This window comes from Callorhinus ursinus, unplaced genomic scaffold (genome assembly GCF_003265705.2).
Source record: "Callorhinus ursinus isolate GAN/ISIS: 27379988/994484 unplaced genomic scaffold, GSC_fseal_2.0 scaffold18, whole genome shotgun sequence".
In the NCBI taxonomy this organism is placed as follows: Eukaryota; Metazoa; Chordata; class Mammalia; order Carnivora; family Otariidae; genus Callorhinus; species Callorhinus ursinus.
In genome coordinates, this window is record NW_027397080.1 from 6,470,344 (window position 1) to 6,489,920 (window position 19,577).

General features: G+C 45.6%; 1 protein-coding gene across 17 annotated transcripts in view; it reads right to left on the minus strand.

Moving 5' to 3' along the window:
- The window catches only part of MACF1 (microtubule actin crosslinking factor 1), a 333,619-nt gene that overhangs the window by 58,067 nt on the left and 255,975 nt on the right, over positions 1-19,577 (minus strand). Inside the window, exon 1 of one of the 17 annotated variants that reach the window (XM_073902866.1) lies at positions 2,901-7,660. The exons of the other annotated variants lie outside the window; for them this stretch is intronic. Coding sequence (XP_073758967.1) covers positions 2,901-6,449 — 3,549 coding nt within the window. The 5' untranslated portion in view covers positions 6,450-7,660. Of the gene's footprint in view, positions 1-2,900; positions 7,661-19,577 lie in introns of those variants that run through there. 17 annotated transcript variants of the gene reach the window in all.

Sequence of the window (19,577 nt, forward strand, 5' to 3'; positions counted from 1 at the left end):
GATCCCAGGGTCCTGGGATCCAGCCCGTGTCCCTTGTGTCGGGCTTCCCTGCTCAGCTTCTCCCTCTGCCCACCCCTACCCCTCATGTGCTCATGAGCATGCACATGCTCTCTCAAATAAATAAAATCTTAAAGAGAAAATTTGTATCTATTTTAATTATGTATACATGTGTGCATTTGTATATACCCAAAGACACACAAAATCTAAATCACATTTTGGGTATGATCCCTTGCTGAGTTCTAAGTGTTTATGTATTAAAATGACAGGTTCAGTTGCCTCTAGGAACCCTTTGTGAAGAAATGAAATCCATACAGCTCTCATCTTGGAAAAACTTTTTCTCTCAATATTTCACCAGTTTAGCAAAATCTGTATAGTCATGTTACCTCTATAATGATATCTGTTTTGTTTCAATAAATATTTTCAAAATAGCCTCTCTACATTCTTATTGGTTAACATCCTGGCTGGGGCATCAAAAGGAATGAGATCTTGCCAATTGCAGCGGCGTGGATGGAACTGGAGGGTGTTATGCTGAGTGAAATAAGTCAATCAGAGAAAGACATGTATCATATGACCTCACTGATATGAGGAATTCTTAATCTCAGGAAACAAACTGAAGGTTGCTGGAGTGGTAAGGGGTGGGAGGGATGCGGCAGCTGGGTGATAGACATTGGGGAGGGTATGTGCTATGGTGAGCACTGTGAATTGTGCAAGACTGTTGAATCACAGATCTGTACCTCTGAAACAAATAATGCAATATATGTTAAGAAAAAAAAAAAAGAAGATGATAGTAGGAGGGGAAGAATGAAGGGGGGGAATTGGAGGTGGAGATGAACCATGAGAGATGACAGACTCTGAAAAACAAACTGAGGGTTCTAGAGGGGAGGGGGTGGGAGGATGGGTTAGCCTGGTGATGGGTATTAAAGAGGGCACATTCTGCATGGAGCATTGGGTGTTATGCACAAACAATGAATCATGGAACACTACATCAAAAATTAATGATGTAATGTATGGTGATTAACATAACAATAAAAAATTTAAAGGAAAAAAAACCATCCTGGCTGGGGCAATGGCTTAGATTTCTTCTTTTGTACACAAATGCAGACATTATTAGTTCACCTGCAGATATTCCATAAAGTGACCACACTTCAAAGATGATACACAACCTTGCAACCCACCACTGCCTTCTCCTGTCATTTTATCAGGCAGTATTTCATAAAATGATTACGCCCTGTAGCAGGAGGGATCCTCAGAAATTACCTAGCCCCATTTACTAATTTTGTAGATGAGGAAAGAGATCTGAGACTGATATTAAGGACTCCTCTGAACTTTTCCTTTATGCAGATTTGATCAGCTCCTTACAAATTTAATTCCTATATTTCATTGATTATTGCTGCAGGCTTTATACTAAAAAAAATCTGTATAATCAAGAATGCCTGTGACTTCTGGGATCCCAGTGTCACTCCCAAATTCAGTAAAACTCAGAAAACGGAATCATTCCATCAATCTGAAAGGTGATGTATTATAGCCTCATGGGATGCTACATTACAAAATATTTGGTTAAGCCCAAGGTGACACCACCACCACTCAGCTAAACAGGAGCATCTGTAGCAAAGTTGGCAGCTTGTGACCTGCAATCAAAATGACTTTTTGTTGTTGGCAGCTGCAGGTTTAATTGGTGCTTTAGCCAACAAGGCTGCCCAGAAGGGCTCTGCCATGGGGTGGATGTGAGAACCCATCTTCTCTGTAGCAACCACGGATATTCGGGAGACTGACGTTCACTCCGTCAGTCAACAGTGAATGCCTACTACAAGGAAGGCACTGTTATGGGCCTTGGGGATGGTATAAAATAAAAACCACCTCTGTACTCAGTAATCCCCGATTGTATTAGATAGATGAAACTTCTACCTCCTTCATTCCCTACCACTGACCAAATGACACTGGGGCAGTGAACTGTAGAAAGCAGCCAATCTTAAATGTCTTTGACTAGGAGTGCTCAAGGATGTGAACACATTTCCTAACACATTCCATTCTCTAACATTAAGAATCTCAGAACCTTGGAGCTAAGAGAGAGGCAGGAGGACATTTAATCCAATTCCCTTACTTTATGGATTAGGAAACAAGAGGTCCAGGAAAAAAAGAGTGACTTGCTTCAGGACACAAAGTTTAATGAGATGGCTAAAATATCTCTTTTCGTAAACATTATTATACCTTATTCTGGCTTTAAGAAACACACATTTGTATTAAAAAGCTGTTATTCATACTTCTAAACACTGCTTTCACCCAACCTGTTCTGAATTCTTTCAACTAACCAACACAGCTCTGTGGAAGAGAAAGGGGGAGGATATTGACAGTGACTGAAATCTTATACAATTGGTGTTTTCCATGGGTTATCTCATTATCCTCATAGGATTCTGCCTTAATAAATGAGCAAACTGGAGATTCAGGACATCTAACTGACTTGCCAAATGCTAAGAAGTATCCCAGTTCTCTGACTGAAGGCCACACTCCAGCTCCAACCTCACTTCTGACATCACTGATTAAAAAATAGCCTCTTGATTTAGGACAGAACATGCTCACTGCCATTTTCAAAAGAAGAATCACCCTTCCCTGCTAATAATCTTTTCCAAAATGTAAACCAACAACTGTTTACATCCCTGTTTTCCTTGGGCTTGGCTTACCACTGAAAAAAAAACAAAACAGAGTACGAATTGTGAAGTTTTTCACCAAATGAAAGTAAGACATATTCTCCTCCTAAATGCAATAGAAAGACCAGAAAAGCCCAGTGCCCCAAAGAGAACCAAAGAAAGGACTATGTCCTTTCTAATCACTACTAAGTCAGAGAACTTGCAAATCTCACTTTACTCCCCAGATCCTTTCCCAATGAAAAGAGCAACAATTACCTCATTTGAATTTAATCCATCAGTTGCAGCCAGAGGCACTTTCCCATGCAGCACTGTGCCAGTTACCTCTTTTATTCCAAATCCTGGGGAATCAAGGTCCTCCTTGATCCACATTCTAGCGGCGGAAGCCTCCTCTAAAACAGAAGTTTCTTCTTCTGAGATATGCACTGAATCAGTGTGGGCAGTATCTCCCAGGAAGGGTACACCAGCAGGGAACACTTCCTCCATAGCAGGCACTCTAACAGCTGGGGCTGCAGGCTCCTGCGGGGTGGGTGCTCTATCAGCTGGGGTGACAGGCTCCTCTGGGGTGGGTGCTCTATCAGCTGGCGTGACAGGCTCCTCTGGGGTGGGCACTCTATCAGCTGGGGTGACAGGCTCCTCCGGGTTGGGCGCTCTAAGAGCTGGGGTGACAGGCTCCTCCAGGGTGGGCGCTCTATCAGCTGGGGGCACAGGATCCTCCGGGGTGGGCGCTCTATCAGCTGGGGTGACAGGCTCCTCCGGGGTGGGCGCTCTATCAGCTGGGGTGACAGGCTCCTCCGGGGTGGGCGCTCTAAGAGCTGGAGGGACAGGCTCCTCCAGGGTGGGCGCTCTAAGAGCTGGGGTGACAGGCTCCTCCGGGGTGGGCGCTCTATCAGCTGGGGTGACAGGCTCCTCCGGGGTGGGCGCTCTATCAGCTGGGGTGACAGGCTCCTCTGGGGTGGGCACTGTAGCAGCTGGGGTGACAGATCCCTCTGGGATGTCATCCCTTGTGGTGGGCTCTGCAACAGCTGGTGCATCCTCCTCCATGATGGTCACTGCAGCAGCTGGAGCAGTCCCTTCAGAAGCAAGCACTGCAACAGCTGGGGCAGCAGCCAGCACATCCTTCTCTACAGTGACCACTGAAGCAACTGGGACATGTGTCTCTATGGTGGTGGCCACCGAAGCAACTGATACATCTGCCCCCGGGCAAGGCACCGCAGCAGCCACAGCAGCTCCCTCTGGGGCAGGCGCCACAGCATCCAGGACACCCTCCTCTGGGCCGAGCATGGCAGCCACTGGAGCAGGCTTCTGTGGGATGGGTATCCATCCCTCCAAAATGGGCTCAGCACTACCAGCCCTGGTAACTTGTTCCTCCAGAAAGATACTCAGCAATGATTCTGAATCTCTCATTTCTGTCTCCCCGCTCTCCGATGATGCCACATTCAGCTCGGGCTTTGTATCATTTACAGCTTCCACTCCATCTCCGCTCTGGCTCAGTCCACCAACCAGCAGGGGCAGACTGAAAGTATCTGACTCTGCAGACTTCCTCTGGAGATCCTGGGAGATCTGCTCTGGGAAGGCTCTGTGAACATGCGCTGGGGCTGGATCCTTCAAAAGCCTGGCTTTGTAACTCAATTCTTGCCCCTCCCCATCCTCATCACAAACTTTCTCCTTGGACAATTCACAAGGATCCACGTTTCCTAAGGATGTAAGACTGCTATTTTCTTGATTAATAGCTCCTTTCTCACTTTCCAAATGAATCTCATCTGTTAGTAAATGTGAATCACATGAGAACACCTCTACTTCAGGTCCTGAGGTAACATCTGTTAGTTCATAGCTAAAAGCACGACTGAGAGGGACCCTCTCAACACACTCTTCAACATTCCCCTCAGAGTGACTGCAGTCTACCTGGGACAAACTGCCATTTTCTTTGGCCAGCTCAACTACAAAGCCTGATAAGTCGTCTTCCTGGGAAGCCCTGTGATCAGAGTTGGGCAGTTCTCCTGGGTCCAGCTTTCCCAGTGACTCCAGATCAGCTGGGTGTCTGAACTTAAATTCCCCTACAGTCTCGGGGCTAGAAGGCACTTTTTCATGCTCCTCCTCACTAACAGTGGAAGTGTCTCTCCTGGTATCAGAGCAGACAATAAGTTCCATAGCATTAGGCACCTGAGAAGAATCCAGGGCATTAAAATAGTCACAATCCAATCCAGTATCAGAGTCTTTTACCCTTACATTTAAAAGGCCCATGCGTTCCTTTTCTAAGGCAGCCCCTGGAAAATGACTAATTACAAGTGCATTTTCTGCATCCTGGGATGGGGCCAGCCCTTCAGAAGAGGCTTGATTCTCCAGCTCAGCTAGAGGAGTTACTCCTTCTTCACATAAACACTCCTTTTCAAGTTCAAGAAACATCTGCACTGAATCTGTGTCAGAGAGCTGCTCTGAATCAAGAGGACCAACAGTACATTCTAAGTCGGAAACAAGACCCTCCAGCCCCTGAGCAGTTCTGTTTGTCAGCTCCCCTACAGCACTCTCACCTGTGAGAACACAACTGTAATCCAGAGGTGTATCCTCGAGAACAGAAGCCAAATGGTTCTCAGCTGACTGTAGGTCATCAGAGCAACAAATCTGACCAAGAGCTAGGTGGTCAACAGTTCTCAAGACAGCAGCTGAGCAATCGGTCCCATCCTCTGCCACTGCTAAAGTGTTTGCTTGTTCTCGTCCTTCAAAAATACCTGCCAGGCTGTTCTTTTTCTCATCTGCCGTTAGAAAAATCTTTCCTCTCTCTGACAGTTTCTCTCCCTCCCACTCCTCCTCAGCTTCCATCATGATCCATCGCTCATCCTCCTCAAACTTTAGCTCAGACTCTGTTTTCTCTCTCAGGCTGGGAGTTATGAGAATATGCAATTCTGGATCCAACAGCTCTTCACTCAGGCAAGGGGAGAGAGGTGGCAGTTCCACAGTGCAGGCTGTGACCCCAAGGGGGTGCTGCTTCTCACTGAAGCCTCCCTTAGCCAAACTTTTCATGGCTCTGGGCCAGGTTGCACTTGAGAATCTGTGTTCCTGCATTACATCTGTGCTACCACTTGCAGCTGCAGCTTCTGATTCTAGAGGCTGGAATTCATGGGGAGAGCGCTCACTGTGCGGCTGCGATCTGAAGTCTTGGCACTCTCCGCTTAAATTTTTCATATCCTGCACTTCTGGAGTATCTATGGATTTGGACACATGTTCCAGAGTCACTGACTCTGACTGAGGTTCCCTGTGGTCCAAATGACCAGAACTTTCTGTTAATGCAGAACTGGATTCCTTCTTCTCTTGCAAGGAAGGATTTGAAGCACCAGCTTCTGAAACCTCACTGAGAGAAGCTTCTATCCTTTCTGCAAATTCTGGGAAATTGGGTGGCATGAAGGACTTCCATGATCTCCTGTTAACATTATCTTTGCGTTCTGCATTTGGTCGCCTTCTGGGCGGCACGGGTGCTGACTTCTGCACATCGTTGCTTAACTTTAGTGCATCAAATATTATTCTCTCATCCAGCTTTTTGCCTTCTGGGGCTCTAGATTCAAAAACATTAGATGCTGCTCCTAACGTACCATTGCTGGATATAGTACTTCCTTCCGTCTTTTCCATGGTGCTTTTTGATGTCTGATTAAGCTTTGACCCCTGGTCAATTTGTTCATTTATCCTCATTGTATCATATATAGATCGCTGTGGAACGTAACAATCCTCTATATAGCCATCTTCTTCCTCTCCTTTCCCCAGGCAGGTGGGGTTCTGCCTTAAACAGTCTGGCCTGCTGAGTGGCTTACCCATACTTTTTCAATCAAGATGAAACATCAACCTTTTAAAAGTTTTTCACTGGTTACCCAAAAATGCATTCTGCATAAGTTAAAAATCCTTTTACATGTTCACAACCGGGGACCACCAACTGGATCTGCCCTCCAGAAAGGCCTGCAAGTCCAACTCTGAAACCATTCTGGGAGAAGCTCTAAGAAAAACAGCTTTTTCCTCACAGGCTAACGGCCTCATAGTTGCAGACAGTTAAGTGGTATAATTTAGTCAACGAACATAAAATAATTCCTTGTATGGCTTCTTTTGTGTCTTTTAAGAGCACTGCTGTTTCTAATTCAGTCAGTAAAAAACAACAACAAAAAAAACCCCATCTGATATTGACAAGTCTTTTTCAGAATCTAGTTCCACTCACTTCTCACCCAGAGTTGGAAGAAGCTTTATACCAATTGTGTCCTTTAATAACAATGGCACAGCCTCCCCAGTATTCAAGTATGGCCCAAGCTCCTAAGAATTCCTTTCATTTTATCCTCAGTTCCAGTCCTGGAGAGTCCAGCTGGTCTGAATTAGCCCTTGGTCCTCCCTAGTTCGGGTGTTTGCATTTGAACTGGGCTGGTCGGCGGATATTCCTGCAACTTTAAACACAGGAAGTCCTTCATTCGGGGCCAGCTTGGGGCTTCCTGTCTCCAAAACATCATGGCATTGTTGTGGCTCCCAGAACAGCCCTGCGCCGTGGCCGCAAAACAAGGCGAGTGGAGCCCGGCGCCGGGCCTTTGAGAGGCCGGCAGGCTGCAGCAGCGGCCGAGGGCCGGTCCAAGGGCTAGCTCAGCGCGGCCCACTCCCCCGCGCCATGCCGCGCGCCCCGAGGGCCAGGGATGCCTCACCGCAGGCTGGCAGGTGGCTCCGGGCCGCGCTGGCCTCCAGTCCCGCGCTCAGGAAGTTAGTTTGTCCCTCCGGCAGCTGAGTCCCGCGTGCTGTGGGCGCCGCCTCCCCCGCCGCCGCCAGTCCCCGGCCCGCAGCCGCCGCGCCGTGGGCTGCATGTCAAGCAGTCGCCTCTATTCTCCGCCACCGCCGGCCCCGCGGCCCCGCCGTCCTCCCCGCCCGCAGCTGTCACGGTCCCGGCATGCAAACTTCTGGCTGGGAACAAAAGGCTCCGCTCGGGCCGGGCGGGGGCGAGTCCTCCTCCCTCGCACAGAGCGGCCCGCTCATCCGCCGCTCGCTGCAAGTGCTGGGCTGGCGGGCGGCTCTCCTCCCCCTTCCCCGCGCCGCCGCGCCGCGCCGCGCCGCGCCGCCCCGCCCGGGCAGCCCCCCTGGAAACCCGGGAGCGCGACGCGGAGAGCCAAGGGGAGGAGGGCGGAGGCGGAGCCGCGGCGGGGGCAGGGAAAAGGAGAGACCCGAGCCGAGAGGAAGGGGGCGGCGGAGAGGATTGGAGGCCGAGGCGGAGGGGGCGGCGCTTCCGCGCGGTTCGGAGCCAGGAAGCCGGGGCTCCAGCCGCTCGGCTCACAGAGCCCACGCCCACCGCGCCCCAGGGCCCGAGGGAGAGCCCCGCCCCCAGAGAGGGCGAGAGGAGGGGGGCGGTACCCGCGCGAGGCTCGGCCGCGCCGCGCAAATCCCCTGACAAAGGAAAGCCCCGCCCTCCTCCCTCTGGCCCGACCCCCTGCCGCCGCCCCCGCCCCCCCCTAGCCAGCGTCCGGACCCGCCGGGCTCCGAGCCCAGCCCAAGAGCGAGCGAACCCAGAGGGGCGCCCCCGCCTCCCCACAGCCAGCGGGTTCTAGCAGGGGCCGCTCGGGCCCCATCTCCCGGCGGGGTCGCGTCGGCTTCCGCCGGCCGCACGCATGGCTCTCGGCTCCAGCTCTACCACCAAAGGCTGTCCTGGTCCCTCCAATGTCACCTTTAGCGCGCCCCTGCCGGGCCCAAGAACACTAGCCTTAAACCCGGCACTTTCCGGTGTCCGAAGGCATTCTGTTACGCCCAGAGGCCAAGTTATTGGATGAACTCTAGGCACCTTCTCTCTTTCCCTTCTCCTGTATATCAGGTCTCGGTCCATCCTCCCACCAGAATTGCTCTGCCCGCAGACCTGAGAGGTGGCAATGACTGAGGAAGGGCGGCGGGGCGGTGGAGACGCCGGCAGCAGAGACCCACGCCCTAACACCTGGGCTCCTTTATTGCTGCGCACATCCAAGGAAACCTGAGCCTCCTTGGAGCCATCTCAAAAGCATGCGTCTGTATTTCAAGTCTCAAAGCGGAAGATAGGAGAGAGAAAAGTGGCCAACAATCTGGGCCACAGTTTTTTGGCTTTTAGGAAAGCCATCTAATCACTTGGTGACTGTTATTTAGACCAGGAAAGTTCAAAGGGCAACCCAGGAAACTGTCCAACAGAGGCAGCTGCATTTCTGAAGGGGTGCAATACTCTGCTGCCTTTGTGATGGTCATTCATTTTCTGATTTTATGAAGGAAAAGCAACAAAGTCTATTAAAATTTCTGAATCTTTTGAACCATGTGGTCAATATAGATGATTAAACTTTGTAAAAGTTATTTCTTTCCTTTACATAAACAGTGAGTGAAGCCAATAGTTGGCACATGGAGATCTGGCAGTGAACCCCCGAGCTGAGCCTTAGGCTTAACTTAGAGAGCCAAAGAGGTCCTTGGCAAAAATGAGGTGTGGGCTGAAGCCTTTGATCAGAATTAAGCAACTAAAGGGGTGCCTGCCTGGCTCAGTCGGTAAAGCATGTATGCCACTCTTGATCTCGGGGTCATGAGTTCTTAAAAAAAAGAATTAAGAAACTTAAAAAAGACCGTTTACTGGCAAAATGTGTTATATTTCATTTCTCACTTCAAAAGAGACTGCTGATCAATTCTGCCCTCTCAAATCCAAAAGACTATCTCCCCATCTGTAAACTGAAGGGGAAGGGGATAGACTAGATTGTGTCTTGATAGCCTTTCTAACTTTTTCTTTAGTTCTAAAAGTTTTAAAGAAGCCATACCAGAATCCTGAGTCTTCCTGGTCCTATACTATAAGACACTAGAAACCTTGTCCCCTGAGGAACAAACACTAGAAAGAATCAAGAATGCTTGACCTAGAGAAGGTTCCAGGCAATGTGATCAACGTGTGAAGTATCTGAAGGGCTAGGATGTGGGAGGAAGGAGGCTTGTTCTGGATGTCTCTTTAAGCTGGCACAGTAAGATCCAAGGGCAGATTTGGAAAAAGCTTTCTCACAGCTATTCAAAGAATACAGTGTCCCCTAAAGTGATGACTTTCTCAACCCTGGAGGTGTTTGAGCAGAAATTCATGCAATCATTTGGCAAGGATTTGGGGAAACAAATCCTCCATCAGTTTGTTCAGGATGAATTTTAAGGTCCCTTCTAACTCTGACACACTGTGATCCTAAGGTATGATCAGCTTACAGATCTGATACTTAACATTTCAGGGAATCTGGGTCTTAATTTTCCTTTAATTATTCAGTACAACTGGAAAAACCCAGGGAAGGCAAGATCAATTTCACTAGCAAGTCTCCCTGGCCAAATACACTCACTTAAGTGTTCAGATATCATAACAGACTGTTTAGTGTGCCAGGCCCCTCTGGTTGGAAGAATCTGAGGAATTCTGGCTCTTGACTAGGGTGGGTGGTTATTCCATTATAAAGAATGATCTTGATGTGGAATCACAAACTTCATGGCCAGAAATTCCTTTCCTGTTTCCTCACCAAGTCAGGTGCCAACTAATTCAGTCTTCTTAATTCCTCCCCACACCTATCTATCTACCTTATTCTCACTATTCTGGCCAAATGCTCCATATTGTAATATAAATAAGGAGGGCATTTTAACAACTATGAAGTTCAAATTAGAAGTATTTATTGGCTTAAGTTACACTCTCTGACTAAAGTGTTAAGAGACTACTATATAGAAATCTCCCCAAAGTTCAAACACAGTCTTATAGAAAGGATTACATAAAGTTGCCCAATTCTCTCTCCCACCACAAAAAAAGAAGCCAGAGAGTGCTGAGTGCATTGCTCCTTTTTTATCATCAGTATGTGTTTAGGAAGAAATCAGGAAAGGAAGCACAGGCTCTTTCCTCCATGTCTTATTTTTTTTTAATGTGTTCATGAGTTTCTCTTTAGTTTTGGTATGTGGAACTCTGCCAATGCCATCTCAGTGACTGAAATAAATACCTGATATAGCTTTCAGCCTCTTGTTACTCTGATAGCTCCAACAAAAAAAGCATCTGTTCATTTCACATGCCGTGTGTAAACTTTTTAAAAGTACAGGGAGCTCCAGAGAACCTCTTTGGATGCTTCCCCCACTCGTATAACCACAAATATAAGTGCTGAAGCCAAATTTCAAATTAGTTTCCAGTTAGTTGATTACAGAGCTCAAATAATTCTCTACTTATTTTGAAATTCCTAAGAAGGAAATTTGGTGTCAGATTTTCTTTCAGTGAACTTAGAAGAAAGAACAATCCTGGCCCTTCCTGCTGTCTTCTTAATTAAAGACAGCTGGGTGGAGTCTCCTCACACCCTAACACAGCTCCCTCTCCAAGTTTTGAACCCAACATTTTGCCTTTGCTCCGGTCTTAAACCACCAGCCCCATAAGGACAATCTGGAGACCCAGATCCACACTTCCCCAGATTCTTTAATGCCTTTTCATGCACCTCTCTCTTGGAGGATTAGTTCTGATTAGAGGGGGATACAGAAGACTGGTTACATCTTGCACATTTTAAATCTACAAAATGCCTTTCATCTTAGGCTCGCTAGACTTTACAAGCATTTATTTAGTGGCAAGTGGAAACTCCACAGTATTAGTCTGTACCTGTTGGGCATCAGTAACTACCATCCTAAGGTGTTTTTATTACATAAAGATGGCTACAGAGTGGCTCATTAAGCAATACAACGTGATGTGAAGCTTCTTTTAAATGGGATACTAAGGATTTTGATGCTCTGTGAGCTCACATGTATTTCCAAACCCATGAGAAAACTTTCCACACACTCTGCAGGAACTCTCATGACCCCTGTAAGCCCTTTCCTGCTTACAGACTTTCCAAAAGACAGTGTATTAATCCCTCTTTTAGCCACTCAACAAGATAGTAATGACAAAAGCACGGGGCTCTGCGAATTAGAAAAGACTGGACAGAAGAGTGGAGGGAATGAAGGCAGGAGAAATCAGGGAAGGCTTTATGGAGGGAATTACATTTACTCACTAGGATGTGGATATGTAGAGATGGTGAAGACAAGATTTCTAAGTGAAAGGCTAGAGGCAGGGACCCTAAAGAAGCAAATTCAAAGTCAGCATGGCTTAAGTACAGGGTGTATGAAAAGGAAAAATGAGAGGTCAGAATGGTAAGTAGCTCAAGGCCAGTTCACCAAGGCCCTTGAATGCCAAGCAAGAATTTATGCTTTATTCAGAAAACCATTATGATATTGAGATTTACTTATTTAAACTTACTAGGGGCTAATGAGAGTTACTGAGTGGTGTAAGCTTCCTAAGAATCTGGGACTGGGTGCTCATTAAACTGCCATTTAATATACATGATCTCATTTTAAAAATCCAAATTCTTAAATTATAAATGAAGCTTGAGGTGGTAAACTTACTTGTCCAAAGTAGCATAGCTATTGAAAATCCAGGCTATTAAGTTTGAGCTTATGTCTGATGATACTGCATTGGTGTATGTACAGAATAAGCTGTAGATGGGGGAGATTGAAGGTAGAGCAATCAGGAGGACTTTGCAGTTCAGTCAAGAGGTAACAAAAGCCTGAACTTGTGAAAACCAGGAAGGGAGCTGTGAAGGAAATCACAGAGACAGAATATTTGGACTTCACAACTGACCAGATAGGAGGTAGAGGTTAAGGAGAATATAAATTTAAAATAATGCTGTAGCATTACTCTTGTATTCCTGAGGGCATAATTGTCCTATAAAATAGTAGCAAAGGGGAAGAAACCATTTGAAAACATAAACATTCAATTTAGAGTATACTGAGTGTGAAGTACTCAAAGGCAACCCACGGGGAGGTGTCCAGAAAGGCCCCTCACACAAAAGATTGAGGTTTGGGGTAGAGATACAGATTTGGAAGACATCCCCCATAGAAGAGTGAGGGGGTAGACATCCAGGGGTTAAGTGTGGAGTGAAAAGGGAAGAGGGCAGATGACAGAATTTTAGAACCACTATTTGGGAAGTAGAGGACAAACCAAAAAAGAAAGCAGAATAGCAGCCAGAGAAGAGAATGGAGAGAATACCATGTCGGAAAGTAAATGGACAGGAGAGTTCTGAGAAAGAAGCTATGATGTTAAAGGCTGCATAACAGATGAGGAGGACAATGAGTTAGACAAGGCCACTAGACTTGGCAACTAGGACATCAGTGAATACTTCCAAAAGAACAGTTTCAGTGCAGTGACAGAGGTTGGATCGCATTAGTGGGTTAAGGATAAGCAATGGTGAGAAAGTATTGATCCTCCCTTCTTCCTGAGACTCTGCTCCTTTGGCTTCCATGACACGACGCTATCCGGATGCTCTTTTTAACCAGTTCTTTGTCCTTTGGGTTCCTCTTTCTGTCCTCTTACGGCAAGTAATTTCATAAGATGTAGCCTTGATTCTTTCCAAATTGTTCAATATTTACTGGAGTCTACTATGTACTCTAAATTATGCTACGTACCAAGGGAGAGTGACGAGCAACATGTGGTCAGGAGCCTACATTCCAGTAGGGGCGGCAGATATTCATTTTAATTCACTTGCAATAAGTACTCTGAAAGGAAAGCAAACAGTACTAGGAGAGCATCAGTCAAGGGGGCCTGAAGTGGTGTGCAGGCTCAGGAAAGGCTTGCCTGAGAAAGTGACCACATGGGCTTTCATCTGGGACTAAGAGCAGTCTTTCCTGCTCCAGGTTTGCAGGACTTCACAACTTTCGCATGTTAACAACTTCACAGAATTGCTTGGTTATTTCTATGAAACAGGCCCTTGGGGTGAACTGCCAAGAAATCTTGCTATAGGGGTCCTTTCTCCAATATTAGAAATAATATTGGAGATAAATAATTCAGAGGGAAGAGATTTACGAAAACTGTCTCTTTCATTTTGTTACTAAAGCAATTTTTTTTTAAGATTTTATTTATTTATTTGACAGAGAGAGACCCAGCGAGAAAGGGAACACAAGCAGGGGGTAGGGGTAGAGGGAGAAGCAGTCTCGCTGCTGAGCAGGGAGCCCGATGCGGGGCGCAATCCCAGGACTCCGGGATCATGCCCTGAGCTGAAGGCAGACGTTTAATGACTGAGCCACCCAGGCACCCCTACTACTAAAGCAATTCTTACCATCGATCAATAAACAACCAACTTAGGTATGAATGTAAAGGACTAGACCCAAATCAGAGCTTTTCCTCTGGGAACGAACTGCAAGATGACAGAGACATTAAATGGGTCACTTAGATAGATGCAATGAATTCAAGCAAGAGGAGGCCTCAGAGAAGTTCAATTTCTTTGAATTCTTAGCATCTTCTTCCCTTGACTCATATTTACATATAACCAAATATTAAAAACATGTCTGCTGAAACTGTGAAGAATTAAAGCTTTTCTGTAAAACTATCTGGATTTGGTATATATGCTTGGCACAGAGATTAAGTGTATCTGTGTTTTTTAAGCTGCTTTCCTCTGAAACTAAGCTGATACCTTTTCCCCTCACACCTCAATGTTTTAATTAAAGATTGATTAATATTAAGAAGTGTCTCTCCCAAAGAGGCTGACTTGGTACTTGCCATTGTATGGCAACAGAAGAAGATAACATGGTCTATGTTAAAAGCTAATTAGGCCAAGGACCCTGAGGTCATGAAAGCTGATCTGATGGGTAACTCTGAGTTACTGGGGAAGTCACTGAGCTGGTAATGGCTTCTGGTTAATTCTGGTTAATGATATGAAAATAACACTGATTTGTAGAGCACATAAGCCAAGGTCAAAATGGTCTCAGAAAAACATGCTGGCTGTGGGATTTTGATATGAATAAGTTAACAAGTTAATGAGTTAAGTAAGCAAACATGTATATGTATGTGTACATAAAGTAGTGTTAGGAGTCATGACCTATACTGCCTATGTACTGCAACTCTAAGGCTAGAAACCAGCTCTACACTTGTTCCCCACAAAAAACTGCTCAGGAAAGCTATTTGTCCATCCACTTGTTTCACGGCTGCCACTGAGCTAATTTTACTTTACCCTCATAATTTCCATTTTTCCAAGAAGAGAAAGAACTAATCTAATCGGGTACTGGGCCTTAGAGCAAATCTTCTGGAGAATAATTATCTCTAGGCACAAAGGGCATAACTTCTTATTAAAAAGATTTCATAATATTCTAATTTGTATGCCTGGATACATTTTTTTTAAGAGATTATTTTCATTTACTGAGCACTTAATATATGCCTAGTGCTTTCATCTATAACACTTCATTTAAGTCTCATAAAAACTCTAAAGGTATGATTTACCATTTCACATTTTATAGTTAAAGCAACCCTACAGAGAGGTGAAGTAATTTCCCCCAAGGTCACTCAGCTAGTAAATGATAGAGCCAGAATTCAAAGCTGGGTATTTCTGACTCAAATTCATTCCATTTTTTTTTCTTTTTTACTACACTAAGTCGCATGAAATATGAAGACTCTTCCTAGCCGTGAACTAATCGGGTTGGTGACAATGACTCCAAGTGATGGATAACAACTACAAGACAATATTTCAGGATCTGGCTTTCCTTAAGTGCACTTGAAGTAGCAGATTTCTTTCTTTGTTTTATTCAGCTAATATCAAAGTGAAATTGTGTTCCTTTAACATATGCTAACTAGTAGAGAAGGAAGGGAATCCACAGGCAAGGAGAGGTGAGGAATCTAGGCTAGGATTAGAATTTCTCAGGATTCACAAGGATTTGCCTCAAGTTTTGCAAAGTAGACAGCATTTTTGAATCCCAGAGCTCACATGGCTTATGAGAAATAAAGAGCACTCATCCAATCAGTCACTAATCTCCAAGTATATGCACACCAACATGTTAACTACTTTGAGGGACACAAAAATGAATTTATTGAGATTAGAGATGGGCCAAATGCACAGAATCAGAAAACACCAAAGTCTGGCAGTCTATGATAAAGGCCAAATGAGTTACACATCTTAAGTGGTTTAGGAGAACAGGAGAAGTAGTGAGCTGGGTAGATCAAGGAGGCTTTGGGGAAGACGCGGGACTTGAATCAAACCTTGAGGTTTGGGTAGAAATAGGCAAAATGTATAAGGAGTGTTTGGGATGAGTGGATGGGTGGTCCATATAGGAAATAAGACTGGAAAAATAGTGGGGATCAAATATGGAGTTTCCATGGCTGGAGAAGGAAAAGACTAGAGGCACAGATATAGACCAATTCTGAAGGATGCCATCATTTAATCCAGCATATCAGATGGCTCCTACATTGATCTGGGTGAAGTGTAAGCACCCACAGAAAGAAGGGTGAAAACAGACAGAAGCTAAGGGAAAAGCACCTTGGAGGCCCAAGTTCTAGAAGGCTACAGCATACTTTGTTTTTTCTGTGGGAACCATGTACGTACACGCTTGCTGTCCAATCAGAGAAGCTCTCTGCATTCCTAACAGAGGATCCTTTGTTCCAAACAGCAAGGCTCAAAAGAGACAAAGTCTGATAAAATCACACTGAGATCGGACTCCCAGCTGGTGCAGGGGCTGATGCCATTCCATAACACACCCTACAGGAAGCAGCCTGAGATACACAGCTGATTGATTTCCACAGCAGGAGCCTTGTGGCGGGGTGGGGTGGGGACTGGTCAAGCATTAAGAGAATTCTTTAGCCACTGACTCAAATTATTTCACCAGGATCCTAACTTTATCCAACAGATCTGTGTAAGTCACTCTCAGAACTAACACCATTTGTTAACTAATTTTTGAAAAAAGGGAGGAAAACCATGAAGCTTTGCCAGGCAGTGGAACTCTTTTGTCAGTTAACTCTTACTTGTCATGGCATCTGAAGAAGGGGGGAAAATATCAAACCCCCACCTCTCTCTAGAAGTGGGCTGAATAAGATGCTAGTAGCAGCCTCTTCAGTTATGACAGTCAAAAATGTCCCTGGATATTGCCAAATGTCCCCTAAGGGGCAAAACTGCCCCCAGTTGAGAACTATTGATCAAGCATGGCCTTTGGTACCAAACAAACCTTTCCAATCCCAGCTCTAACAGTCATTTGCTGTTGGCTTGAACAAGATACTATAACACCTTCAAGTTTCAGTTCTCTTGTCTGCAACTGGAATTTTAAATGTCTTATTGATGGGGGGTTAGGGTTTGAGCTCACTTAGACTTAGGGTGTCTCTCACCGTACTTGCCACCACACGTCATTGCCACCGCACTCCCTTGTACCCGCTTCCTATAACACACTGTCCCCTCAAAGAGGCCTGGCACAGAGCAAGTGCTCAGTAAGAATGGACTGAAAGGAATAAGAAGCCCCTTCCTCCCAACCCCCCACCACCACATAGCACTTATTCTTATCCCAGAGTGGCCAAAGTTCTGAAAGGTCCACATTTCAAATCACAGTGCTAGTAGCAGGAAAACAGCTTGTGAAGGCCTAGGGAATAAGTGTATCCCATTAATCTTCCACGGCCAATACCAGAGACTGGTATTTGAAAAGCACTTGGTAGTGGTAGTGGCTAAGTATTAAGGAAGGTGGGGAGGGAGAACATTCTTCCCATAGCTAGGTTTTCCCAACCAGGACAGCTGAGACTCGGGAAGAATCTGTTTGGCAGGAGACAGCCCTTTGGGGCAGTGATGCTTTGGTGCAGTGACCTGACACGACTCCCTGTGGGACTCATTTCATTCCTGGTGAACCAACCAACCCTAACAATCAAGTGCCCTTCAGAGCAACTCATCACACTTCCTAGAGGTTCTCTGCTTATGCTATGGCTCATGTGCCAGCCAGCTAGCTTGAAAGTGCCTAGGATTTTTCTGAAGCTAAGGCTGACGACTAGGCCAAGGCTCGAGACCGGTTACCGTTCATTTCCAAACACAATGAGAAACCGTCCTGTTCTGCAAGTCTGTGCTTATCTCAACCGTGTTCACTAATCAAATACTCAACAATGAACCTAAGTTCTGCATGGGGTAAATTCTAGTTTTTCTGGAAACATATTTTTCTTCCTTTGTGTACAGAATCATATGGTGAACCTTAGTTGCAAATGCTACATGCTGACACAATATGTGAAGGATTTCAGTAAACTCAAATCAAACTGCTCAGTCCTTTCTTTTGTTGCTTTAAAATCTTCCCTTGCTATCAAAATTTTTCTTTTTTTTTTTTTTTTGGTGAAATCCATCAACGCCTTCTTGACGACCTTCCATTTGGTTTTACTACCTTCACTGAGGCATGAGGCTCCTTTAAGATGATGTAATGGCTGCAATCTTGGGCTTTTGCTTTGTGATGCTGATATTTAAAACACTAATGGGGATACTGTAAAATGGGGCTGGAAAAAGTTCAAAATGAAGCAAACCTAAAGTCCTTAAAGGTGCCTTCTTCACCTTCTCCCCACCCAGTTGCTACAGTGGGGGCGGAGAGGATTATTACACAGCACTGGGATTCTTTGGGTGGGGGGCTAAGGGGTGGTCTCCAAAGGGTTATAAATAGCAGCAGCCAAACTGTGAGTTCTGGGAGAGCAACTGACAGGCCACAGTCTCCCCTTAAAGGCACGGAATGAGGAAGCTTCCTGAAGTATTTTCACACAGGAAGTTCCTCTTCTCTTTAGAAATGCATCATCAACCAAACACCTGCATCAACAACTCCATGAAAAATAACTGCTGACGCCAGGGAAAGTGCCTAGGAAATTTTAAACCAGACACGGATTAGTACCAGCAAAAATCAAGAATCCAGGGCTTGGCCTAAAGGAAGGCGGACTTAGAGGCAGTTGCTGCTACCACACAGTCTTAATCAGATTATGAGAAGGCGTCTGTTACATAAATATTTAACTTAATCAACCAGCATCTTTTCCAGCTGAAGTTTCCCACATGTAGGTGGCAATTTTCTTCAAAGGCAGTGGTTCTCAACTGAGGGGTATTTTTGCCTTCCAGGGGATGTTCAGCAATGTCTAGATATTCATTTTTGGTTGTTACACTGGGGAAGGGTTGCTACTGGCATCTACTGAGTAGAGATCAGGGAGGCTGCTAAACATCCTGCCGTGCACAGGACAACCCCTCACCACAAAGAACTATCCAGCCCAAAATGTCAAGAGTGCTGAGGCTGAGAAACCCTGTTCTAGGGCATTCGCTTTATTTCCTTGGACCCTAGTAGTTCCTATGGGAGTAGCCTTATTGAAGGGAGGGAGGGAGAGAAAGAAAGAAAGAGAGAGAGAGAGAGAGAGAGAGAAAGAGAGAGAGAGAGAGAGAGAAAGAAAGAAAGAAAGAAAGAAAGAAAGAAAGAAAGAAAGAAAAGAAAGAAAAAGAAAAAAACCAAGATAGGCCAAGGGTCAGCACGAGGCAGGAGAGGGGGTGCCTACTCAACTTACCTTGCTGTTGTAGAGCTGGAAATACTGAAACCTCTAGGTGACAGACAGGTCATACCAAGTGTGATTTCCTTTTTTTCCAGGGGCAGGTAGATAATGCTGATCTCATTTGCTTTATTCTCTAGTGACTCTAACTGGCAAAACCGTAGATGGGCTGATACTGTCTCTGTAATTGTTTGAAAGGCAGGAAAGTATCTTTGTGCAAATTGGCAGCCTTTCAGCTCCATGTCAGGCCCTGTCTTCCAAGAGTTTTCACGTGTGCTCAGAGGGAAGCCTAAACTCGCCTTTCATGAAGCAAAAAAAATCAAACGAAGAGGTTTACAGGGCTTTCTTGTTCTGGCATTATGGTGGGATACTGAGGTCTCCAGACAAAGGCTGTAAGCATGCACAATCCCTGACCCTGGGCTCTGCTCAACCTAAATTAGGATTGAGAACAGTCCTAAGCAAGCCCGCTGCCTTAGTATATCCCACCAGCCCAGCCTCAAAGGCAAGGAAGGAAAAGCCCAATGGGCTCGGATGCTTCCAATGCACCATTAGGTGAAGTGAACCTTTGTGAGAAACCTATAGACCCTAAAAAGGTTTCCATTTTTCCCGCTTGTTTTTTCTTGTCACTGAGTGGTAGAGTGCTGAATCTGAAGCCTGGCCTGAATACACAGTAAATATAA